We start from the raw sequence: 26,190 nt of genomic DNA, 5'->3' as shown, positions 1-26,190 counted from the left end.
AAACCCGGGAAATGTTGGAGTCGGCAACAAGACCAAGATTGCCGGGAAACTGATACAGAAACCGTAAAATCAGATTTAGATATATGGATGGTTTTTTAGTAGTCCACTACACCATACGAAATTGTAATTTGTGGATTCCAACAATGTACATTAGGCAACCTCGCTGATGAGAACCGTTCATTTGATGGGCCGCGCTCTAGATGATCCAAGTTGCAAGAGTTTTATGGATTGGGTACTGCCTATCTAAATAAATGACTTTTGATTATACAATTTGGACGGCTTCGGTGCTATTATGTACTTTTTGTGAGTGGATCATGGTGAAACCCATAGGATCATCCAATTAATGTGGTATATGAAATGGTTCATGGAGTTGGATATGGGCCGAATGTTAGTGATTGGGTCCCACACAAAATTTTTTTTTTCAAAAAATTCAAATTCAAGAGTTGATTATCAACTCCTTCCAACACCCTTGATTCCTTTTTTTAAGGGGGGCTGTCTCTTCGCAAAGACACCTTATAAGATAGATTCAAAAGGGGAATACTGTAAAGGTATAATGATGGACTTTAGATGGCCTTAGATGATCTAAACCAATGATCATGCCTTGGTGGTCATTTTGACTATGAGATCAAAGAATTGATTAGATCTTTTCTACTTTCGCTTTAGTTAGACTGCTAGACGTGGGTTGTCCATTTTTAGTTTTGTGCATAAGTCCTTAAATGGCGTAGATATTATTGAATCTTATAGGTTCACTTTATTCGAACTTTTCGCATGGTTACGTAATTCAATCATTTGAATGATGCACCTTACCCTAAGTAAAACCAAAAGCGTCTGGATCAAAAGACACTGCTGTGTTTTCTCCATTGACTTTTTATTTCAATTTGGGAGAGATGTGTTACATAATTTTATTCAAGTAAGCTCCACCGCAATGTAAACAAATGCAGAAAAATTTACCTAGAAAAAAGTCAACTAGCCTAATCCTTAGCACAACGGCTTGAGAATCAGACCCCTCTGTTCATCAAGTGGACCAAATGTGTTTGACCAATTTTCTTTTTACCAACAACAATTATCGGGCTGTAGTGATTTCTGTGCCCAAAGTAAGTTGTGTATTGACAGATTTCTTACCATACATGCACAAAATCAAGACTTGCACAAAATCTGTAATTAGATTATTTTTAGAACTCAATCAAATATATTTTTCCATACATAGCTCATTGTACATATATTTATTTGTAAAGCTCAATACGAAATAAACAACAATTCAATCAAATATTTCTTTCTCTCTTTCATCTTTACATGCTATCAGAGCCTAAAAAGATCAACCCATTCTGCCATGGTCGACAACAACACCCCATCCATCCCCTCCTCTTATCTTCTTCACCCCTCAGATTCTCCTAGTTTAATTCCTGTCAATAGTCTTTTCACAGGCGACAACTACCCCAAACGGCAAAAAGCCATGACAAGAGCCCTTAATGCCAAGAACAAACTTGGTTTTGTCGATGGCACCCTCACACCCCCTGAACCGAGCAAACCAGAATACACTCAGTGGAACCAAACGAAGGATATGGTCCTTACCTGGATCCTCAACTCCATCAGTCCTTCTCTCACCAATTCCCTCGAATATCATACAGATCCCCGTGATGTCTGGCTCGACCTCTCTTTCCGTTTCTGTCATGGAAACAATGCCCGTATCTATCACCTAAAACGAGCCATCTCCTCCCTGCAACAAACTACAAATTCTGTCCATAATTATTACAACCAAATCAAATAGATTTGGGATGAACTTGGCCATCTCCAAACCACAACTAACATCAAAGACCTACAAAAATAGGTTGATGATGAACGTGTTTTCCAATTTCTTCTTGGGCTCAATGATTCCTTTGCTCCTCTTCGCACCCAAATCCTGGCCATGGATCCACTTCCCCCCACAAGCAAAGTCTTCTCAATCTTGTTTCAAGAAGAACAACAAAGACTCCTCAACCTTCAACCATCATCCTCTGAAACGATGACAATTGCTACTCGCACCACTGCTCGCCCACGATCCCCTCTGAAGTGCACAGCATGTGGTAAAGATGGCCACACTCGTGAACGTTGCTGGACCATCATCGGGTACCCTCCAGGCCGAGCGCCTTGCACCAACAAATCGTGGCCGTCCATCTTAGGGCAACCTCTGTCGATTGCAAATCTGGTCTCTCTCACTCCATCCACTTCAAGTCCGGTCCCTGGATTGTCACCGGAGCTGTATCAAAAGTTGCTCAGCCTCATCGCACCGTCGCAACCTCCAAATGATCCATCCCCTACAAATTTCGCTAGTAACCTCTTCTCTTCATCTGATTTCTCCTTCAATCGACGCCTCTATTGGGTGGTGGACAGTGGTGCGAGCCACCACATCTGCCACCAACGCGATGTTTTTGCCGATTTGAAGCCTCTTGCCTCCCCTCACCACATTCGGCTTCCAACAGGATAAGATATCCCAACCGAAGGGCTGGGTTCTTGCATTCTCTCACATTTTCTCAAATTAAAACACGTTTTCTATGTTTCACTTCTGTCCTTCAATCTACTCTCAGTTTGCCAAATTGCCTTTCATAATTCTTATATTATCTTTTTTTCCTCTAACACTTGTTTATTTCAGGACCCTCAATCGATGAAGTCGATTGGAGCTGGTGATCTATGCAACGGGCTCTACGTGTACCGCCCCGACCCTCCTGTCATTTTTGCTGCTCAATCTACTGCTAATAAGACCCTATGACCTCAGATTTAAAACACATAAGATATACCCATGTAGTACGAGAAAAATCATCAACAATTGTGAGAAAATAATGAGCACCACATAAAGATGCGGTGTGATAACCACTCCAAATATCACAAAAGATACGATTAAAACGAGAATCACTTTTATTGGCATAATTGGAAAAAGGTAATCTTGTATGCTTAGAACGAGCACAAACATTACATTCAGAAAGAGTAAAAGGAGAATTAAAAATACTGAGAATAGTAAAACTGGAGGGATGTCCTAGATGTTGATGCCATCCTGGTTGTTGGTAACGACATCTCTCAAATCGAGTTTTTTAAGAAAATTCTCTCCACTCACTTCAAGACAAAGGACCTTGGTTCCTTGAAGTACTTTCTTGGACTCGAAGTTGCTCGCTCTCCCAAAGGCATCTTTCTTAATCAGCGCAAATATGCTCTCGACATTCTCTCTGACAGTGGACAACTTGGTGCACGGACTACTCTTTTTCCTATGGAGCAATATTTGAAGCTTAATACTCAAGATGATGACCTTCTCCCTGATCCTGGCCTTTACCGTCGCCTTGTTGGCCGTCTCATCTATCTAACCATCACCAGACCAGACATTGTTTATGCAGTCAACACACTTAGTTAATTCATGCATGCTCCTCGGGTCCCCCACATGACTGCAGCTACCAGAGTTCTCCGCTACATCAAAGGCTGCCCCAGCCAAGGCATCTTCTTTCCTTCATCCAACAATACACATGTTACAGCTTATACAGATTCTGATTGGGCCAGCTGTCCCATCACCCGCCGCTCCACCACCGGCTACTTTATTCAGTTAGGCACCAGTCCAATCTCATGGCGCACCAAGAAGCAGAATACAGTTGCTCGCTCTTCCACTGAAGCTGAATATCGAGCCATGGCCGTCACAACCTGTGAACTCACTTGGTTGAAACAACTTCTCACTTATCTTGGTGTCTCTCATCCCGAGCCATTCACTCTACATTGTGATAATCAATCTGCACTATATATTGCACACAATCCTGTGTTTCATGAGCGTACCAAACACATTGAGATTGATTGTCATATTATTCGCGACAAAATTCGCTTGGGTCTCCTCAAAGCTGTTCACACTTCTTCCAGTGAGCAAGTTGTCGATATCTTCACCAAAGCTTTGGGATATGAACTTTTTCATCATTTTTCGTGCAAGTTGGGCATTACGGACCTCCATGCGCTAACTTGAGGGGGAGTATTGACAGATTTCTTACCATACATGCACAAAATCAAGACTTGCACAAAATCTGCTATTAGATTATTTTTAGAACTCAATCAAATATATTTTTCCATATATAGATCATTGTACATCTATTTATTTGTAAAGCTCAATACGAAATAAACAACAATTCAATCAAATATTTCTTTCTCTCTTTCATCTTTACATCCTGTGGGGCCCACACATGTTTATGTTTTACATTGGCTCATCTTGGTTTCACCAGTTCATTTTGGGAGAGGAATTGAAACATGAGGTAGATCTAAATTGAACTAGGTTAAAGGAAATAGTAGGAATATAGACGGCCACTGTTGAAACCCTTTAAATGCCCACCATGATGTTTATATGCCATCCATCCCTTTCATACGGTGGCTCGGATGTGGATGAAGGGAAAAGACAAATATCAGCTTGATTGGAAACTTCTTATGATTTGTTTCACTTAGAACTTTGGATTGTCTCATTTTTAAGCTCATGTCTTAAAATGAACTAGTGAAATAGATAAATAGAGTGGATATGACACATACATCACAATAGGTCTATGGTGTTGGAAAAATAACAATATAGAACATAAAGAGGTTAGAGAAAAAAGATAACGAAACAATCAGATCTATCAGATAAAAGGCTCGACTTGAATAGTCAATTTCTCAAGACACATTTGCTAGTATTTTTTTGATAGTTCCAGTAAGTGCAAATGAATGAAATCTACAAATTGTCTTTAGGATACAATGAACTCTCAATTCAAATTTCAACACGAAAATTTACAAATTTAAGTGTTGAACAGATCTTTAGTTTTGACACCGACGTGCCTTTAAAATGTTCTGAAAAATCACAATAAGAGGTCAAATTCGAGAATATTGCACAATGGATGGTTTATCTTAAAAATGGAGAGAATGATTTTTTGGATTATAGTATCCAGGATTTGTAGCAATTAAATGGTTATGAAGTTCTTCCTGTTATACCCTTTTAGACAGAAAAAAAGATTATCAAACAGTTTAAAACTGTTGCCACATGTACAACAATGTCACAGTTACTTTCGAACAACACTAAGGTTATTAATACCTTAGGGTGCACAACTATTTATGTACTCTTTTAAAGGGAAAAAGGTCATCAAACAATTTAAAATTATTACTACATGTACAACCATGTCACAGTTATGGTTCAAAAAGTTTGAGCACGTGCCTAACAAAGCGCTCGACCTGAGTTCACGAAGCACCGTCTTTGAAGAGATTTGAACCTTGATTGGAAGAGCAAAAATATATTTTCTTACCAACATGCTATATACATTATTTATGAAAAATTTAAATAATTAATATATTTATTTACTTATTAAAAATAACTTTCATTTTTAAAATTTATTTTTATTATAAAAATATAACATATAGAACTTATCCCTGCAAGCCCCTCGCTGCAAGTAATCTGCATCATGAAATACAGCTTGGCCCAGCTTACGGCTGCGAGAATCACTGCAGGCCCTAGCTACAAGTAATCTGCGTCCAATCCATCAAATACACCTGGGCCCAGTGGTAATAGATTATTGGATCACTCAAAATAGGCTAAGCTTGAATTGAGCAAAGAAGAATCTGAATAGGGCTTGGCCTATAAACACGTGAACAGTTCAAAATCTGAGCCCCAAACTAACCGGGCCCGAGCTCACCTTGGATCCATCCATATCCGTTCTCTTATCAATGCCGGGCTCGACCATGGACTAAAAGTTGTCCAAGCAGGCTCATCTCAACGTTCATGCAAAATGGACAATCTTAAGCTATGAATAATCCAATCCAAAACATTGGTCATTGCTCATTTCTAGGCATTTTCACTGGAGGTGGCTTCAGTGGATTTATGATTGTAGGTCCCACAGTGATGTATTTGTCTTATATCCATGCCATTAATCTGTTTCACTAGCTCATTTTAAGGCCCCGGAACAAAAATGCAAGAACCAAATCGTAGGTGGATCACACCACAGGAAACAGTGATAGTTGACTATTAAATACTTCTTGTGGGCCATAAAAGTTTTGAACCAAGCTGATATTCATGTTTTCCCTTCATCCAGGTCTTTGTGACCTTACCAACAGGTTGGATGGCAAATAAGTATTCCAATAGACCTTCAATCACTACTGTTTCTTGTGGTGTGGTTCACTTGAGATCCAATGGCCCACAAGAATCGAATGAAGGGTGTGTATGTATATAATAGGAATATATCATGCTGGGCCCCAAAATCAGGGATCCACTGACCGAAGCTGCATCCATTTTTAATTCATATGGTTAAGATCACGCAATCAAAACTGCTCTTTTGGGCTTGTGGTCCCGGCAACGTATGCTCATGTTTTTTAATCTTAATGTATGATGAAAAAATGCCAACCATATAATGTGAGTGGTCATGGGCAGAATTTTGTTGGTAATCAGTTATATTACCCCACCTTGATGTATGTATTTTATGTTCATGCTCTCCATTCCTTTTTTTTTTTCTATATCATTTAAGGACATGAGACAAAAAAATGAAGAAGATACATATCTCAAGTGTACCACACCATATGAAATAGCGGGGATTGAATGACCTACAATAAAAAACTTCCTAGGACCCATTGTAATGTTTATTTTTCATCCAACCTATTGATAAGGTCGTATTAAAAAGAAAGAAAAAAAAAAAAAAATTAAAATCAAATATCAACTTGATCCAAAACTTTCGTGGCTCATTAATGGTAACGTCTGCTTGAGAATCAGATCTTTATTTTCAGACTCATCTCCTAAAATAATCTTGAAAAACATATGGACAATGAAGATATGGAATACATACATACATCAAGGTGGGCCATGGTAAGGGCCACACTATCTTAGGTGAGGCAGTGGCTCCTAAGCTGCTCCCTATGGCTGGCTATAACTTTGTGTTATTGAAGGACATAAAAACATGTATCTCATGTGTCCCAAATCTCCCTCCGGCCCCCTTCTACTCAACTATAATGTAACTTAGCAGACTTACTCATTCACCATCATCAAGTGTTACAATCATAGATAATACAAAGCGAGATCAATTTAGTAGATATTTCAAAATGATGATTGGATCTATTTTATATTTTAGGTCAATCTTGACTATTTATTTTTGTGCTATTAATTAGAACCTTAGAGATGTTAGACAAGCCACATGCCTTGTATGGCCATTTCTATAGATAAACGATGTATAAGTAGAAGATTTTATATTTATCATTTTACCTTGTATATTCGTTGTAAAGCTCTATATATTCAACCCTTCAGGGTTGTCTCAAATACACAGAAAAGCAAAGGAGAATCATTTTCCTCAAATCCTTCATCGTTTTCTCTTTGTTTACAAGATCATCTGATTTGCGTGTTTTTTTGCACCATGCTCTTAGCGGTATAAATGATTGAATAGTTCATATGATCTTAAAATGTTTGGGATGTCGCTAAAGTGCTCGTGATGCAAAACCATAGTCCATATGATCTTCTTGTGTAAACATCTGCCCCAGCCGCTCGTTATTCATGCCACACCATAGGTAATAATAATAAACCATTAATAAATAACAAAATACAAGTGTGCTTTGTTCGGTGAGTGGATATGGCCGATTTTTGCACAAGTTATTCCCAATGATTGCACTGGTTGAATGTCACAAGCAAGGATTGTATTGATGGTCCAATTGGATGGACTTGAAACGCAAATTCTCTCTGTATACCTATCTACTCGACTCAAATAAGTGTATTTGTTCCCAACCGTAATTAACCTGACAGGAATTTGCTTACAGCCCAATTTTGAATCACTCACTAACTGGTGGAGAATCAACTCCGTCGCCATATACAACCATTCAAGCCAATCAAATTGTGAGGTTCATTACACATAAGGGTAATGGATATTTAGAATTGGTATTATTAGGTTAGAATACCATTTTATTGTTGAAATCTGTGACTGTCTTAGTGAAAAAAAAAATCATAATTAAGAACCAAATAATTTCTTACAATGCATGTGCTTTGTGTATGTCAAAACAATCGAAATCAAGTAGTTAAATTGTCTACTTATAGCAATCCAGACCATCCAATTGTGTAACATTCAAGCAATAAAGAGGATAACAATAGCTAATAAATTAATGTTGAGTTAGATTTGATACAAAAATAATTTTTATTTTTTATCTGAACTGAAATTTGTATTGATCTTGACTCAAAGTTTTAAGGCTAGCTATTCAAACTTTCTATCTGAACATGGAATGTATTTAATTACCTTAATCATACCTGTATCATATTACCCATATTGATATATAGTGAAAATGTTGGAAGAGACTGGACACTCATATAATTGCTACTTAAATCTTGTTGTTCATTTTTATTTATTTATTTATTATTATTTTTTATAGTATTAATGACGGAATATCTTGAGATTAAAAAGATTGAAATCACCAACTGAGGATCAATACCTACTTATTGAAATCTTCACGATCGTTTATAGGATTCATCCATATCAAGTATAGACATATAGCTTGTGTACCACTTGTATTAGGGATCACACCAAATTTTAACTGTATCCAAAACTCAAGTGGGCCACACCTTTTAGATATTTTAGGCATACTGTTGCAAAATTTTAACCGTGTCACTCACCTGATTTCTGGGTATAGTTAATTTTTTGAATATCACATCAGCTATATGGAGCCCACCAAATGCACTAACATAAATAAGGATGCAACCAGCTCATAATATGATTTTCCTTTTAACCATAAGTGGTTAAGAAGTTTTAAAATATAGAAACTAAAAAGTAATATAATTTATTTATTTATATAATCAGTTTTGAAAACAACTTTATTCTATTTTTTAACTTGCCAATATACTTGTAATTAAATTCATTCACTTATCTTGATTGTATTTTGGTTTACTCTAATATCCCAATTGAAAACTCTTTGAAAATATCATAACTATTAAATTTACTTATAAAATATGAAAATTTCTATTTATATTTGTATACGGATATTTATTGAATTCTCTAATATAAAAAAATCAATAAAATATATGAAATTATTATTATTTTAAAAATAAGAAGTAACTAAGTAACTAAAGAGGGTAAAATAATGTTTAATTGTTGGGCAAAAGTTCTAAATTTAAGGAGTAATTTTTTATACCTTAGATGCTTGATGGAATCTAAGTTTTTAGTTATTCTCAACCACTTCGACACGGAAGTTGTGCTTTTCCATGAGATTCGAATACCCCTTGTAAGTTACATGTGTCAACATGGAAAAAGTATGTAAGGTAGAGTGGAAATGGATTGTGTTTGTGCTGTGCTAGGCCCAAGCCCCCAAGCCCATTATAGGCGAAGCACAACATGTCAATACTAGATGATTAAATTTTTTGGCTAGGCCTAGGTCCAGGCCCAGATCCAAGCTTAACCCAAAAATTAATAAGATCCTGTTTTTCACTTAAATTTTACTGATCTAATTCATTGATCAAGTGGGCCACACATGCACAAATACATAGAGGAATGCTCACCTACACACCTTACATGAGCACCTGTGCACACTTTTGTACACATGTCATGGGCACAGAATCTGAATGGTCCACGCGATGCGGCACCCATTGAAACTTTTTGGACCCAATTTTCAGCCTGATCCAAAACTCTAGTGAGCCATAGCAAAGAGAAATGCAAATCAAGAGAGGAAACTATTTCCTTTTGCCATGGCCCACCAGAGTTTTGTATCGGCTGAAAAACACTCTAAAAAAACACTCTATACACTTGTATCAAAATGACATATTTATATTCAGGTCCCACAAGACCAAAATGACTTCAACCCAAGCTCAACCCAGAAATTAATTCAGCCACGCGCATTACACCTAAGCTGAGCCCTCAGGCCCAACTAATCATAGGTCCAAGAGAAGTCCGACACCGGGCCATGCAGGTGGCCCGATCCATTGCTATACTTATTTAGGTCGGTCTCGCCGTCACCAAACCTTGCTCAAAATCAGGCTTGTTCCCTTATCAAATGGCCCAAAGGTGTATGAGAAAGATGTGTTATCAAAGAAATATCTCTACAATCCATATTGAACATGCATGTTAGGCCACTTGATGCATGGACAATCTATTTTTGGGCCAGGAATAGATACAATACGCACCATTGATGTTTGACCTGAATCTAGCATGTCCATGATAGCTAATCGTGCGTGTGCCCTGAAGAAAATACTCAACCACATGTATTGAGTTGGGCTGTCTTGCACCTAAGGTTCTTACCCTCAATTAAAATTGGTCTGGCTGGCTTAGGTTTGGGTTGGTCCAGATAATTTTAATAATAATAGAAAATTTTGTTGGGAGGCCTTGCACAAAACTTGAGGATCTAACCTCCCAAAACAAACCAGAATTATAGGATAATAAAGCAATGAAATAAATAAAAGCATAAACCACACCACACAAGAGATTTTTACATGGAAAACCCTCAAAGAGGTAAAAATCATAGGACCTTGTCTAGATCAACAATTCACTACGAAGTAGAATGTTACAACCTTCTTCACTCACGCAGGAGTGGATAAACAATAAGAGAATAAAAAAAACGGAGACATCTCACCGATTACGAGGACGTAGAAGCGCTGAGATGTTGATTGCACAATAGATCACCTCCACGAGCATAACCTCCCTTCTACAAGCTTCCTCTCTCTCTCTCACACACACACACACCTTTGATAGCCCTAAACCCTTTAGCAAACCCTTGCAAAGCTTTAGGAAACCCTCTTGCATTGCCTAGAAAGGCCCTAGGCACCCCTATTTATAGTTTAGAAAACTCTCTTCCGCACCCTGTTGCGAAAGGCCTCGGATTTCCGCAGTCCGCATAAGATCTGGATTCAAATTTGCGTAAGTTTGACTAGTCGAGCTGAGTCCTCGACCGGTCGAGCAGCCCACTCGACCGGTTGAGCACCTCGGCGGAAAAGCATTGTATGGTCGCTGGACTTTGAGTCAAGCCCCACTCAACCGGTTGAGCGCCACCCATGACCGGTCGAGCAGCGCAGTAAATTACTTCAATTTTTCACTTGCTGCTCCATCTCTCCTCTGAACTTAGGAGGAAAAATCCCATCAAATTTCTCCCTTTCTGACTTAGGAGGGATTCACCTTCTTCAAGCCAGCCTGGTTTCTACAAACCTCAAACTTGCCTTTGAGTAAAGCCTTAGTTATTATGTCTGACCCATTATTGTCCGTGTGGACCTTCTCAAGCTGTAACACCTTCTGTTCCAAAGTATCCCTAATCCAGTGATACCGAATCTTTATGTGCTTCAACTTGGAGTGCTGACTTGAATTCTTGCTCAAGTGTATAACACTTTGGCTATCGCAATAGACCACGTGCTGCGCCTGCTTCAGGCTAAGTTCCTGTAGGAACCTCTTCATCCGAAGCATCTCTTTACATACCTCTGTGACTGCAATGTACTCGGCCTCTGTCGTCGACAATGCTACGACCTTCTGTAGCTTTCTCTGCCAAGAAACTGCTCTCTCTGCAAACGTGAACATGAACCCCGATGTAGACTTCCTGGAGTTTATGTCGCCTGCCATATCTGCATCTATGTAGTCCTCTAACACAGGTTTTTCGTCACCATAGCATAGGCTCAACCTGGATGAGCCTCTTAAATACCACAATATCTATTTCACCGCTGCCCAATACTCTTCGCTAGAATTAGCAAGATACCAGCTGACAACACCGACTGCATATGCTATGTCTGGGCGTGTACACACCATAGTATACATCAAACTTCCTACAGCTGACGCGTAGGGTATCTTCTGCATCTCTTCCACCTCTGCCTTCGTCTTGGGACACTGCCTGTCGCTCAATCTGAAGTGACCATCTAGTGGAGTACTGACCGGTTTCGCTGTATTCATATTGAACTACTCTAGGACTTTCTCAAATACCGCTCTTGTGACAGCCAAATCTTCCTACTACTTCTGTCATGGGTTATCTCCATTCCTAGGATCTGTTTAGCCGGGCCCAAGTCTTTCATTGCAAACGACTTGCCCAACTCCTATTTTAGCCTGTCGATCTTCTTGATGTCTTTTTCCATAATGAGCATGTCATCAACGTATAACAGAAGAACTAAGAAATCACTATCTGAGAACTTGTGGTTGAACACACTGGTTCGACTCCATTCTTTCATACCCATGCTTCAACATAAACGAGTCGAACTTCTTGTACCATTGCCGTGGAGCTTGTTTCAGCCCATACAAGCTCTTCCTCAGCCTATACACTATATGCTCTTTGCCCTTAACTTCAAACCTCTCTCGTTTGTGCATGTAGATCTCTTCTTCCAGGTCACCATGGAAGAAGCAATTTTAATATCTAACTACTCTATCTCTAGATCCATGCTAGCCGTCAACCCAAGCAACACTCGTATTGATGTCATCTTCACCACTGGTGAGAATATCTCCTCGAAGTCTATGCCTTTCCTCTGACCAAACCATTTCACCACAAGTCTGACCTTGAACATCGTCTGTGAATTCTTTTGCTAAACCTTCTTTCTAAACACCCATTTGTTGCTTAAAGTTTTCTTGCCCTTAGGCAGTTTCATCATATCATAAGTGTGGTTCTTATGTAAGGATTTCATCTCCTCTTGCATAGCTTTCAACCACTCCCCCTTATGCTCGTCGGCTAAGGCTTCAGAATAATCTTCTGGCTCTCCCCCATTAGTCAGTATAATGTACTCATGCGGCGAGTACCTCTTGGATGGTTGTCTGTCCCTAGATGACCTCTTCACCTGTGGCTCAACAGGTGGATCAAGTGGGGGCTGCTCTCCTGGTCCATCTTCTTAAGGAACTCTCTCGTCCTCTACACCTTACTGTACTCCCCCGTCATCAGGTATAACGAAAGGAATAATTGGATCTATGTCCTCTGGCTCATTTGAACTAGGCTGGTTCTTCTCTGGCTTACTAATGTCTTCGATACACTGATTTTTAAAGAATACCACATCTCTTCTCCTAAAGAGCTTCTTCTCGGTCGGATCCCACAATTTATAACCAAACATTTCATCACCGTACCCTAAGAACACACACTGCTTGATCTTCATATCGAGCTTGGACATCTCGTCCTTCGGTACGTGAACAGATGCCCTGCCTCCAAACACCCTGAGATGGCTGTACGATGGATCTCATCTAGTCCACACCTTCTCAGGCACTTCTTCATTCAACAGGGCTGATGGAGACCTGTTTATCAGATACACCGCTGTGTGCACTACTTCTCCCTAGAATGTCTTTGACAATTTCGCATAGGATGACATGCATCTGATTCTCTCAATAATGATGCGATTCATTCACTCAACTACACCATTATGCTGAGGGGTCTTGGGAATCGTCTGTTCATGCTGTATACCCAGGAACTTACAATACTCATGAAAGTCACCAATATATTCACCACCATTGTCAGTGCGGATGCACTTTAATGATCTACCTGTCTCTCTCTCGACCATAGCATGAAGCAATTTAAACATACCAAAGACCTCGTTCTTGGATTTCAAAGTATAAACCCAAACCCTTCTAGATACATCATCTATAAAAGTGACAAAATACAATGCCTCACCCAAGGTTTTTATCCTCATAGGACCACAAACATCAGAATAAACCAAATTTAATGCATGCACTTTATTAACATGAGAAACAGATTTAATGAATGAAACTCTATGTTGTTTCCCTGATAAACAATCAATACAGGTTTTGAGAGGTATACCTGTCACGTCTGAAAGGAGCCGCTTCTTTGCTAGTACCTGCTATTTTTTACTCATGTGACCTAGACGCTTGTGTCACATGTCAATAGCTGAATCTTCCACTGCGTTCAACCCACTCTTGCACACACTGACACTTACCTCCTAAAGGGTGCAACACTTCTTTCCTCTGGCTGCGATCAACGAACCCTTGATGAGTTTCCAGCACCCACCAGCAAACCGACTTTCATTGCCATCATCATCCAACCTTCCCGTCAATATCAAGTTGAGGCGAAGGTCTGGGATATGCCTTACATCCCTGAGAACCAATGTGCACCTCACATTGGTCTTTACATAAATATCACCCACCCCTATGATCTTCGATACGCCAGAATTTTTCATCTTCACGGTCTCATAGTCATTTGAGTTATAGCTTGTGAAGAAGTCCCTGCGTGGAATCGCATGAAAATAAGCTCCCAAGTCAATCACCCAGTCGGTGTCCTAACTCGTAGTCATGAGACATATATCGTGATCTGCTGAAAGAATAATTATAACGTCACCATCTGAATAAACGACCGCAGTAGAGTCCAATTCATCTTCTTTCTCCTTTCCTTTTCCTTTCTTGTCGTTCTTATTCTTATGACATTCATGCTTATAGTAGCCCTTCTTGCCACAATTTTAGCATTTAACATCTTTCCTGGTACTCGACTTACCTCTTGATTTATCTCGGGCCTTCCCGCCCTTCCTATTCTTTCCTCTCCCCCGTTCCTGTGTCACAAGGGCCTCTTGCTGAGTAGACCCTTGAGACTTCCTCCTTGTCTTTTCATTGAAGAGACAACTAGTTACCTGTTCCATGGATATCTTTTCGTCTAGCGTGGAGTTACTTAGAAACACCACCAATGTCTCCCAACTGTCAGGCAACAAACTAAGTAATAGCAAAGCCTGCAATTCATTATCCAGGACCATCTTCATAGCGGAGAGTTGATTCACTATATTGCTGACCTCATTCATGTGCTCGTCCACATAATCACCATCTTTGAACTTGAAATTCACAAGTCGCCTTATCAGAAAAATTTTATTACCGACTGTCTTCCTCTCATACAGCCCTTGTAATTTCAGCCATATGCTAGCGGCTAAGGTCTCTGAGACACAAAGTAGAATACGGAATTGTCCAACCATTGTCTAATAAACCCCACTGCTTTTTGGTCCATCTTCTTCTAATCATTATCAGACATATCATTCGATTTTACTGATATGCCTAAAATTGGAGAATATAAGTCCTTACATTAAAGCAAGTCCTCCATCTTAGCCTTCCATATGGTCCAGTTAGAACCATTGAGACTGATCATCCTTGATGAGCCATCTTCTATAATTTAAAACCGATCTTACCCGTTTAATAAACTTAGCTCTGATACCAATTTGTTAGGGGGCCTTGCACAAAACCTTAGGATCTATTCTCTTAAAACAAACCAAAATTATATGATAATAAAGCAATGAAATAAATCAAAGCATAAACCACACCACACAAGAGATTTTTACGTGAAAAACCCTCAAAGAGGTAAAAACCACGGGACCTTGTCCAGATCAACAATCCATTATGAAGTAAAATGTTACAACCTTCTTTACTCACGCAGGAGTAGATAAACAATAAGAGAATAAAAGACAAACGGAGAGATATCACCGATCATGAGAACGTAGAAGTGCTGAGATGTTGATTGCATAGTAGATCACCTCCACGAGCATAACCTCCCTTTTATAAGCTTCCTCTCTTTTTCTCTCTCTCTCACATACACACCTTTGATAGCCCTAAACCTTTTAGCAAACCCTTGCAAAGCTTTAGGAAACCCTCTTGCATTGCCTAAAAAGGCCCTAGGCACCCATATTTATAGTTTAAGAAACTCCCTTCCACACCCAGTTGCGAAAGGCCTCGGATTTCCGCAGTTCGCACAAGATTCGGACTCAAATCTTCGTAAGTTCGACTAGTCGAGCTGAGTCCTTGACCGGTCGAGCAGCCCACTCAACCGGCCGAGCACCTCCCTTGACTGGTCGAGCACCTCGGAGGAAAAACATTGGATGGTCGCTGGACTTTGAATCGAGCCCCACTCGACCGGTCGAGCAGCGCGGTGAATTACTCCGATTTTTTACCCGCTGCTTCATCTCTCCTCTGAATTAAGGAGGAAAAACCCCATCAAATATCTACGGTGATTTTTTTTTCTTCTTCACTATATTCATGGATCAAAAGAACAAGAAGTGTAATATAATTCATCTATTGGGTAGATGTTGTACACGTGGGATCAATCGTTTGGTGATCCAAGCCATACATTTGATGGGCCCTGAAGTGGGTGGGGCATGGCCCAGATATATGCCAGATTGAAATATCCCAACTGAAATCAGAAGACTTTGGTGTTGTTGCCACCTACCGTTAATTAAGGTTTTAATACTCAAATGAGTCCTATGTGACTCGTTTGAGTTGACTCAAACCTGGTTCAGTTTGACATCACCATTTCAGATAGGCAGAGTCTAACCTTGACTCATCTAAGTCATAGATCGACTCAGGACCGACCGAGTCAGTCTAAGTCGCCGAGTCAGCAAAAGGCATGTTTACCGTTTATAATCTATACTGCAGAAAAACCGGCAGTTTGCATTTTTTGTTTAAATACCAACAATGCCCTGTGAGAGTAATCTCATGCAGTGTTTTTATGCGAGCCTATTTCTACACAAACTGAAACATCCATCTGATCGGTCACACTTTAAGCATGCGATGGTGAAGAAACGGAGGGATGGGCATGCGCTGTGGGTAGAATTCTGATAAACTTGCTCTTGTCCGTTGATTTGCTTCCCAAGTTCATCTGATTGGTCACACTTTAAGCATGCGATCTATTCATTGCTTGAAATTTGTAGACAGTATAATCGTATAATGACTGTCTGTTTATTGCTTGAGACCTCACTCTATAGGTAAGATAGTTGTAATTTTACAACCGGTTCAATGTTTGAATCAAACTCCGTTTCGAAACAACCGTGGTTAACAACGGTCTATTCATTGCTCATGTGGAGCCTCATGGTGAGATGGTTGATGAAATCTCTATCTCTATGCATATAGGCAGAAAACCCTATCAGATTTTCATTTGAAACTTGAAGATCTTCCAGAGATCCCATGGCATGGTCGCATGACACAGGGAGGAGCGTGAGGAGGTCGATCACCGTCTTCCTTAAAAGGGTATAACTACTCCTAATCCATGGAGCTCCTTTGGACTCCTCATAGAGATACCTCAAATACACGAGGAAAAACAAGAAAATCAAAATAAATTCTAGAAAATTTGAAATTTCATTAGTAGATAATAAAAACGAATTAACAATCCTTTAAATGGTGATATCAAACCTTGGAAGAAATTTCAGAATCAAACTCCAACTCAAACTCCTTAAAATTCATAACTTGCTATAAATAGTAACTTACTAAGTGTCCCATTTGGATTAACCACTTTATTCTCCTAATTTTTCTAAGCACTTTTCATATTGGATACAACTCCTAAAGTTCAAAAGATGAAGAGTTATAATCAAACTAAAACTTAATATAAATAATAAAAATGGAAATAAAATGGAATCTTGCAAATTCAGCATGGGCAAGCGGGTTGTGCTGGGTTGGCTGGATAAAGTAGCTTCTCCTACCCTAAAATCACATATTGTACTTTGAGTAACTCATCCCGGTTTGCGAGATATACCTGTTGTAAGGTTCTGATGGTCCAGATCACCTCCGCCTCTGATCAGGCCTTCTCTAGTCCATCTTGGACATGAAAGTGTCCACGACCCGCTCTACATCACCACATATATAATATAACAAACTAACTAATTTTAATATAATTTAGACTGGTTTGCAACATTATGCTGGTTAATAATGGAAGCGATAGATTGAATAAATAGTGTTCATGGCAGACAAAATTGACAACGGTACGCTGAAATAATGGTGTTATATTAGAGTAACGTGTGCCCTGAGCTCTCCATTCTCCGTTAAATTTATAGCGATGTATGGTGGTTGCTAGACACTCGTATATATAATCGATCTCTATGATTTCCAATACAAGTCCGGATTAATTGGCCAATTAATAGACATGGGCAATCATACTTCTAACTTAAGATAAATTTCCATGATTTTTCTGTAACCGATCAATTATCTAGTGGACGTAACTAATTATACTTGTATCTTAAGATGAATTTGCATGCTTTTAATATTTCCAACCAGTTGTTAGCCAAGCCTAGCAAATTATAATTTGCAATGTGATGCCGAGTATATCATCATTAACTAGATATTTGATTATGTGCACTCTTTTAAACCATTACATAAGTTATGATCACTCACACTTCGTCACGTGCTTGTGATATCTGCGTGCTTTTGGTTTCGTTAGCCGTTTAACATGCGTCTTCTAAAGACAGACATTTTGGTCCTCTACTATATATTTTTCTCCTATCGATCAATATTGGATACAAGGATCTTGTCCTGATCTTTTCTGTGATGGTGTTGCTATATATCGATTTCTTAGCCGTTGGATTTGATGATGTCAAGCCAAGCGTAATCACCAGGACACACAGGATATTAGCCTTTTCTCGATTGTTCAACTACATTTCTTTGTTGCCAATTTTTATAAATAAAGGGGTTGCAGTTTGTACAAGTGAGGTCTTCAGAACTGAATCCATGGTTTGGGTCAGTGAATGTGGCCGGCGGTTGTACAAGTGAGGCATGGAGAACTGAATCAGTGATTTGGGTCACTGAAAGAAATAAAAGGATCCTATACCCCAAAAGATGAAAACATTGATGCTCTGGAAGGTGTAGCCAATCAATACGCTTGCGCATAACAACTTTACATAGGGAATATGCCCATGATCAGATTGATTGGAAATTTGTTTGTTGTATTTGGACGGTTGTCTTAAAGAACTGACATCAGATGTTGGGAGTCCCCAACCAATAGGTTGGTGGCCCAACATGTGATTGTGGTCCTCACATGTGACAATCAAAGATCAGATGATGTTGGCCATTGATTACACTGAAAATCCCATGTAACCAAGTATAAAACCGTTATTCCGATGGATGGGATGGGAAATGAATGATTTAGTTGGACCGTTTTAAGATTCCCATGGATGCAAACTCACCCAATCGAGTAGATAGAGCTCATCTGCAATTGGTTGGGTAGGCCCGTGGGCTAGCTGGTCCCCACCTGCTTCTTAGATGGGTTCTCAGGTTCAGGTCAGAAAATCAGACTCGTTAAATAAATGGGTCCAGCTTTAATCCGGAAAATCAGATATTGACCTAATCCAAAACTTCCGTTGGGGTAATAGGCATTTCCACCCCACTTTTCCCTATGGTGTGGTCCACTTGAGTGATGGATCGGTCTTATTTTTGGGCCCACATCATTACACGAGCTGACACAAAAGATGCACGGAGTGGATGTCGCAGATATATCAAGATGGGCCCCACAGATCTTTTTGTTGCACTCGCTCTCTACAACAAGTGATCATACAATTAACGTTGTTTCTGGGTTGGGCCATGGTCTTAAATTCAGTGCCCGTTTAGTGAATGAATCGGGCTCGGATTTCAGTTCACGGGCTGTGGGTTGGGCTTGGGCTTAGGCTTCAACTTTTGGCCACTGAATAAGTTGGGTCCCATTGCTAACAAGTATCTGACCGGTTGTGTACCATTTAGTCCCTATGTAGGGGTGCTGATGGGTTGAACATAGGTTGGCTGAAGGTTTGTCTAGACCTGGTCCAAAAGATAGAGAAGTGGACCCGAACCCACTAGAAAAGATCCAGACCCTGGCTTTGGACCGCTTGTGATTATTAGGTTGGATTGGATTGGGTCAATCCTCAGGCCATTGGGTAAACTTAGGCCCAGGTGGCCTAAGCAAAACCTGGTAGAATTAGGTGGGCGTGATAGCGTGTCGGTCCGCCTGTCCTTGTTTTGCACCATCCGATCGTGTCCTTCCAACAGAGAAGTCTCAACCCAATTGGATACTTGCAATTAGGGCTGTCAATGAGCCGGGCTGGTCCATCAGGCTTCTGGCCTGGTCCACTTCGTTCGGCTTGGGCTGGATATTAGGCCCGTGGGCTAGGAACAGGCCTATATTTAAACCCATTTATTAATCTGAATGGGGATGGGCTATGTGTCTAAGATCCCGTCAGCCCGGCCCAACTGACCTGTTTAGGATTTCAAGGGCACTTTTGTGGTATATCATGCATAAAGGAACACACATAATGAACGACCCAGATCTTGCGAAAACTAGGTGACCACTGACCAGGGTTCGGCCTGTTTGTTTTGCGCCGAAAAGGCCCACGCCTGTTTGTTTTGCCCTGAAAAGGCCCAGGCTGGACTCGGGCTTCTGCGGTTCTTCACCACTACATTTTTTCAAGCCATCCACTAATTGGACTGATGAGACAGTTATATCAGTGAAGTTTCTCGAGAGTGAACCATCGACTGTGGTGTCCACCAAATGAGCGGTCGTGATTGCCACATTGTTACACCGTGTGTTCTCTTTTGTGAGCATTTAAAAAGATTTTCAGGAAATTAAAATAACATAACAATGTGACTAATCTCAAAAACTTAAAGCTCGGAAGGGTTGAGAGCAGAAATGTTGTGTTAGAGCCGGATATGTAATAATATCATTGAGACAACTTCCACCGTTCGTGTGGTAGGGTAGATCATGGATAGGGACCATCCACCCTTGTGGACCCTTCTGTATTGGGGCAGAGGAAATGATGGATCCGTACTAACAAATATGGAGAGGAAAATCCTATCTGTTTACACCTGACCTCGCAGTGAGAAGCTGTCATGTGTTAATGCTCATAAAATGACTATACAAAATTGTAGTCGGGCTAGAAATGATCCGCAAAGGCCGATGAGCAACATGTTGTCTGCCAAAAAGCATGTTGTGCAGAGCCGCATGCACATCTTCGATGGAAGTAGTATATATTTTTTGATCAACATATATTACACGTGTAACCGTGGTGTGCATAAGAAAATTTTAAAAACATGTTGATAACGGAGTCCTCGCAATTTAATTCACACATGGCATAAATGTCCTAAATCAGAGAAAAAAATCCATAAAAAGGAAACATTTCTTATAATGATCATTTTTTTTTTGTTGAAGCAGCAAGGATTAAATTAATTAACAGAAAGTTCATTAGAAATTAAAAGCAAATTGAATCACAGTGGTACCATGCAACATTGAGTCTAAATCTTGCCAATATATGACAAATGCGCAATCAGAAATTTACAAGAAAACTTACAGATAACCACCACCTCTCAAAAGCCCTATAAAAGTAGTACGTGATGAAAAGCTAGATGCCTTCGCCACACACAATTAATCTGTAGTTTAACTTTTTAGTTTAGATATTTCATTCTTTTCAACTATGCTCTGGCAAGTTCAGCATCTTGATTTAAATTCGCTATTATTCAGCACCTTAGGAATCAGTTAAATATCTATTGAATATCTACATTCATAGTCGTTGAATTTCGATCATTAAATCCTAACTGGTAGATCACCAATCACATCTTGTTGACTTCACACTACAACGGTTCGATATTTTTTCACGGCTGTTTTTCCAGTACAGACAACTGTAGATATTTATCTTTCCTGCTTAATTTATTTATTTTTCTATGGATTATACTGTTCTTACAAACAAATCAATAAAATTGACAAATAATCTTATTTTTAATATTGTTCATTCATTATTAATTTAATTAAACTTAATATGCTATCACTTGATGAAAGAAAAGTACTTAAATTAAGGCCAAAAAAAATTAACTCTTTACTTCTTAAATCACCTAATTGCGATAACAATTGGTGGTTGAATAATTAGGTAAACATTCGCAAGTCTGCTCCTAATCAAGTTAGTTTGTCACGTGAGGCCACAAGTGGATCAATTGATTTGCGTCAGTTACGATGATAGCATTCCTAATCATACATGTTTGACCGAATTTGAACCGTTTATAGTGCATGGCCATGCACTGAGATTGAACATCAATACCATCCATCACTAGGATGGTCCACTCATCAGACGAACTATTCCCTAAGAAATCAATGAAGAGCACATGGTGTAACTCACCTAATGAGTGGATTGGTCTGATTTTTCTAGTCGGTGATCTTCACAGTGGGGCCTACTTTTGCAAGTCTCGATTTTATACACAACACATAAATGCAAAAAGTAAAGTGCTATATATGAAAGTTTCCATAAGCATATGGCCCACCTGATGATTTGATGGGCCCACGCCCACCCAGTGCAAGGTCTGGATATCCCACAACAGTCCACCCTCCATTTAATCAACTTAAAAACCATACCACACCTACATACAAACGCCACCACTCCCAAATAACTACCCTAACTAGTACAAGTCAATCTTCCATGGATGGAGCAACAAAAAAGGCACCTCCCAAACACCTTTACCACCGTTGATTCTCGAACCCCATTTGAGGTCCTGGAATGTTGCAGATAAGAGAACTGATCACCTACAGCTAACTTACCACAAGTTGTGGTACCATGCAATCTTTCCCTGCCAACATGCTACCTGTGCAGAGCATCGTTACCATGAAAACTATAGGCCCCACCATGCAGATCATCTAACATAGGAAAATAGCTGGACTGACTGACTCAAAATATATATAGGTATGGTCCACCTAGTAAGCGGATGAGTCTAATTTTCAACAAGGGTGATCTTTATGGTGGGGCCTACCATTTTCATGGTACTGATTTCTAACACAAATGGCATGTAGCCGGAAAGATGCATTTGTAGTACTGCTGCATGTAGGTGATCCGTTGAAAAAAAGAAGGAAAGAACGGGTGTGGAAGTGTTGCAATAAAGCCAAGCGAGAGATCCGGGGCCACCCCAAAACGGAATTTCTAATTTTAGAAAAGGATCCCAACCACAAAGCCACTTTGATTCAATCAAACACCCTTTTTTCCATGGTAGGAACAAAATAATACATGTGACCAAATTCAAATTCATGGCCAACCCACATCATCATCATCTTCATCTACAATAACATCACCATAATCATCATCATCACCATCATGCAAAACCTCCCCCTCTTCTTTTTCTTTCTTTCTTTCTTTTTTTTTTTTTTAAAAAAAAAAAAAAAAAAAACTTAGGATACATAGAAGTTTGTAACATGAAGAGACAGTGGCACAGGATCTAAGAAACCAAAACTAAAAAAGATGACTAGACTAGCACTTTTTTCCATTGCACGTGCTGACCACTACCAGGTGGGGGGAGTTCCAAGGGCACGCTTGGGTTGAATCAAGGAGACATACCATCTGACTGTGGTTCCACAAGACCCATAGGAATGTCTCTTGCATTGGTAATCTAACATGCTACATTAAAAAAAATTAAAAATTAAAGTTCATGACCCAAGACAGAAAAAGTACAATAGAAAGTGTGGACCACTTACTTCCAAGACCCTTTTTAATCTTAATCATAGGTGTAATAATTGTTAAAGCTTTTTGTATGGAGGAGCTTTTGGTTCCTCCATTGGTGGGTGTTTTGGTGATGATGATTAAGAGATGGTGATGAGCTTTTCATCTAAATCACCAAAAAGAGAAATGATGATGATTATGATGTGGGTTTGGATTTTAAGTTCATGGGGAAGGAAGCTTTTCTAGTGACCTCAATCATATGGTTGATGATGGTCAAGGGTGTGATATGGGGTCTTGGATTAAGGTTTTCTTTCCTGGGGTTAGACTAGCGTTTTGGACATGTGGACATGGTTTACATGGAAAACTAGGTACCCTATGGTATTGAAAACTAAAACTAGGGCTAGACTATCTTGTGATTTTTTTTTTCCACTGTTTCTTAAATGGTGGTGCCCCATCCAGTAAAGATGTATCATACGTGCACTTCAATCAGACATCGAAATTGTAGACCATGTTGTGCGTTGGGCATAGCCCAAAAAATCAAACCAAACGGATGGTTGATTTCGGCCACTAAATTTGTCCATTCTCCTTTTGACCGTCCATAATTGATGTCCACCAGTTGGATGGTCAGACTCATTCGATGGATGAAATATTTGAGATATGGTCTGTGCACAATGGGGCTTGCAATTTGGATGGTCTGGATTGAAACACAGCATGTTACATAATACGTGGGAAAGTGTCACCACCATTTAAGAAACGGGTAAAAAATGCACATACTAGCCTACCCTAGTCCCTAAAACTAGTTATGATGAAGACAATGATATGGCATACGGGCCATGGATTTGATTTTTTTTTTTTTTTTTTGGGGGGTGGGTGGGTTCACCTAGGGTTATGGATTAGGGTTTTGGACATGGGAAACTGTTTTGCATGGGAAGAGCATGGTTGAAAGTTGGTGAAAACGAAGGGTTGAAATTGATGGAATCAAGCTTGTGGCCCAGGGTTTGCAAGGCATTGACTTGTGATTTGAGGAACTTGAGATAGTTAGCAGCCTCATCAAGCATCGAAGCAGTGTCCATCTTGGTACCACCAGGAACTAGCCTCTGTAAAACCCTAATCCTGTCACTTATTCTCTCCCTCCTTTGCCTTGCTGCCACTGTCTGTGGGTCATTTGAAATTTTCACATTCTTCCTCTTTGGCTTCTCCACCACCTCCATCCCAAAATTCACTGGCCTTAAAGCTGCAGCTCTATATATCATCTCCTTCATCTGGACCATCGCCTCCGTGTCCGCCTCATCAACCATGGACCGCCCAAACTCAATACTCGAAGACTGCTGGAGCTTTTCTGATCTGGGTTTCTTGGATTTCGCCGCATTATCGGAGATGAGCTGAAAACCACCTTCTGATGAATCTGATTGAACAAGGTTGAAATAGCGATGATGGTGGTTCTTCACTTCTTTCCCGTCCGGTTCTTGATCTTCCTTGCTTCTTTTGGAACCATGCCTGGCGTTTGATGATCCGAGGCAATCTCCTGAGATTGCCTCGTCTGTCCTGGTTCTCTGCTGCTGTTGCTGCGCTTCTTTGGTGCTTTCACAGGAACCATTGTTCTCAGATTCACCTGATGAAATTGCACAACCAGAGCTCAAGTTCCATAAATTCGTACAGTCGGAGAAGATTGCAGAAATGCCTTCGTCCTCAGCTGACTTTTCCGTGTTGCTGTTTGTAGCAGACAGCAAGCAATCAAGAGACTCGATGGACTCCGAAGTGCAGAACCGGACCTTATCGTCTTTGATATCATCAAATACTTGAAATCCATCAGATGGGCCGAAATTCAGCATCAGGGGGCTTAATGGGGTCGTAATGTAAGGCCTGTTGACGAGAGGAGAGGAACGTAATTGAGAAGTGAGGGCCTCTCCCCAAGTAGTACCTGCTCCTGATTTGGCCAGCACTGTATCTGCTGCTAGTTTTATGGCGCCCTGCCGCTGTGATAAATTCAAATCAGAAGCATTGTTTATGGAATCTAAGGCTGGAGCTAACTGTTCGATCATTTCATGGACACCAACAGAATTGGAACTGGCATTACACATTTTGATTCCTTGGAGCAGTGGAGTTGGGTTGAAGAGATCTGTTGTGCTGAGGTTTGCACTAGATTCCATCGAACTTTCACCGATTTCAGGCCGTTGATTGCTCCATAAACATGGTGGAATGAGATTCCCACTCGCAACATTTTGTGGGTCATCCCAATTCAAACGGTCCATCATCAAACGAAGGTGTTCGTTAGCTCTTGGAATGGAAATAAAAAGTCGCCAGCCTCTTGTTGAGATAACGCTTTGATGCCTGCAAATCCATTTGAAGAGAAGAGAAAGATATTGAAATCTGATAAAAATAGGTACCCAAAGATCTTGAGATCTGATTCTACATGAAAATTTTAAGATTTACATGCAACTAGTAAAAAAACCTGTCTGCTGAATTCATTTGCAATTCAAGAAACATGAGAGAGAACAAGAACCCAAAAGTATAATCATTCAAGAAGGTAATTTTCTACCTTCTTTTTGAATTTGGCAGTGACCCAGTTCAGAAAACCAAATCAAACAGCGCTAGAATTCTGAGAAACGTCGATTTTTACCAAATCATAGCACGCTGAAGATGATACCATCAGCAACAGCCCCATCTTGCAATAGGATGCAAAATGGTTCTCACCATGCATCTTAATTCGTTCTAGTAACTGAAAATTAGTTAGAAAATGGAGAGAGAGAGAGAGAGAGAGAGAGAGAGAGAGAGAGAGAGAGAGAGAGAGAGAGAGAGAGAGAGTAGAAAACTGTAGAAGAATTTGGATGAATATACAGAGACAGAGAAGAGAAGAGGAGTAAGAAGCAATTTTCTGTGAGCTATGCTAGCAGAAATACATGCTTATAAAGAAGACAGAACACGGTCCTTACTAGTACTACTTCTAACTATCCTTGTGAATCTACTGGCTCGTGTATGATTGGAAATACTACTCTCCCCACAAAGACCCACTACTCTACACGTGTAGATGCAGCACGAGTGTATGAGATCTGGGCCGTTCGTCACATGGGGTCCTCAGTGAATGCACTGATGGCCATATAATCAGGCTGTTATCCACCTAAAATTCGAGCCAAGCTATGCATTGAGTA

The 26,190-nt window shown here is 40.0% G+C and overlaps 1 protein-coding gene across 1 annotated transcript; it reads right to left on the bottom strand.

Annotated features, from left to right (window-relative positions):
* Positions 1 to 22,787: 22,787 nt before the first annotated feature.
* On the bottom strand, positions 22,788 to 25,771 carry LOC131222805 (transcription factor bHLH87-like). The gene is made up of 2 exons (XM_058218006.1): positions 25,581 to 25,771; positions 22,788 to 25,372 (listed from the first exon to the last, which is right to left on the bottom strand). Exon 2 carries the CDS (start codon positions 25,294 to 25,296, stop codon positions 23,935 to 23,937), a length of 1,362 nt encoding a protein of 453 aa, XP_058073989.1. The 5' UTR covers positions 25,297 to 25,372; positions 25,581 to 25,771; the 3' UTR covers positions 22,788 to 23,934.
* Positions 25,772 to 26,190: the final 419 nt, after the last annotated feature.

The sequence above is a fragment of the Magnolia sinica genome, chromosome 13, assembly GCF_029962835.1.
Source record: "Magnolia sinica isolate HGM2019 chromosome 13, MsV1, whole genome shotgun sequence".
In the NCBI taxonomy this organism is placed as follows: Eukaryota; Viridiplantae; Streptophyta; class Magnoliopsida; order Magnoliales; family Magnoliaceae; genus Magnolia; species Magnolia sinica.
Note: the sequence above shows the minus strand (reverse complement) of the source record. Positions and strands in the feature narration are given on the sequence as shown.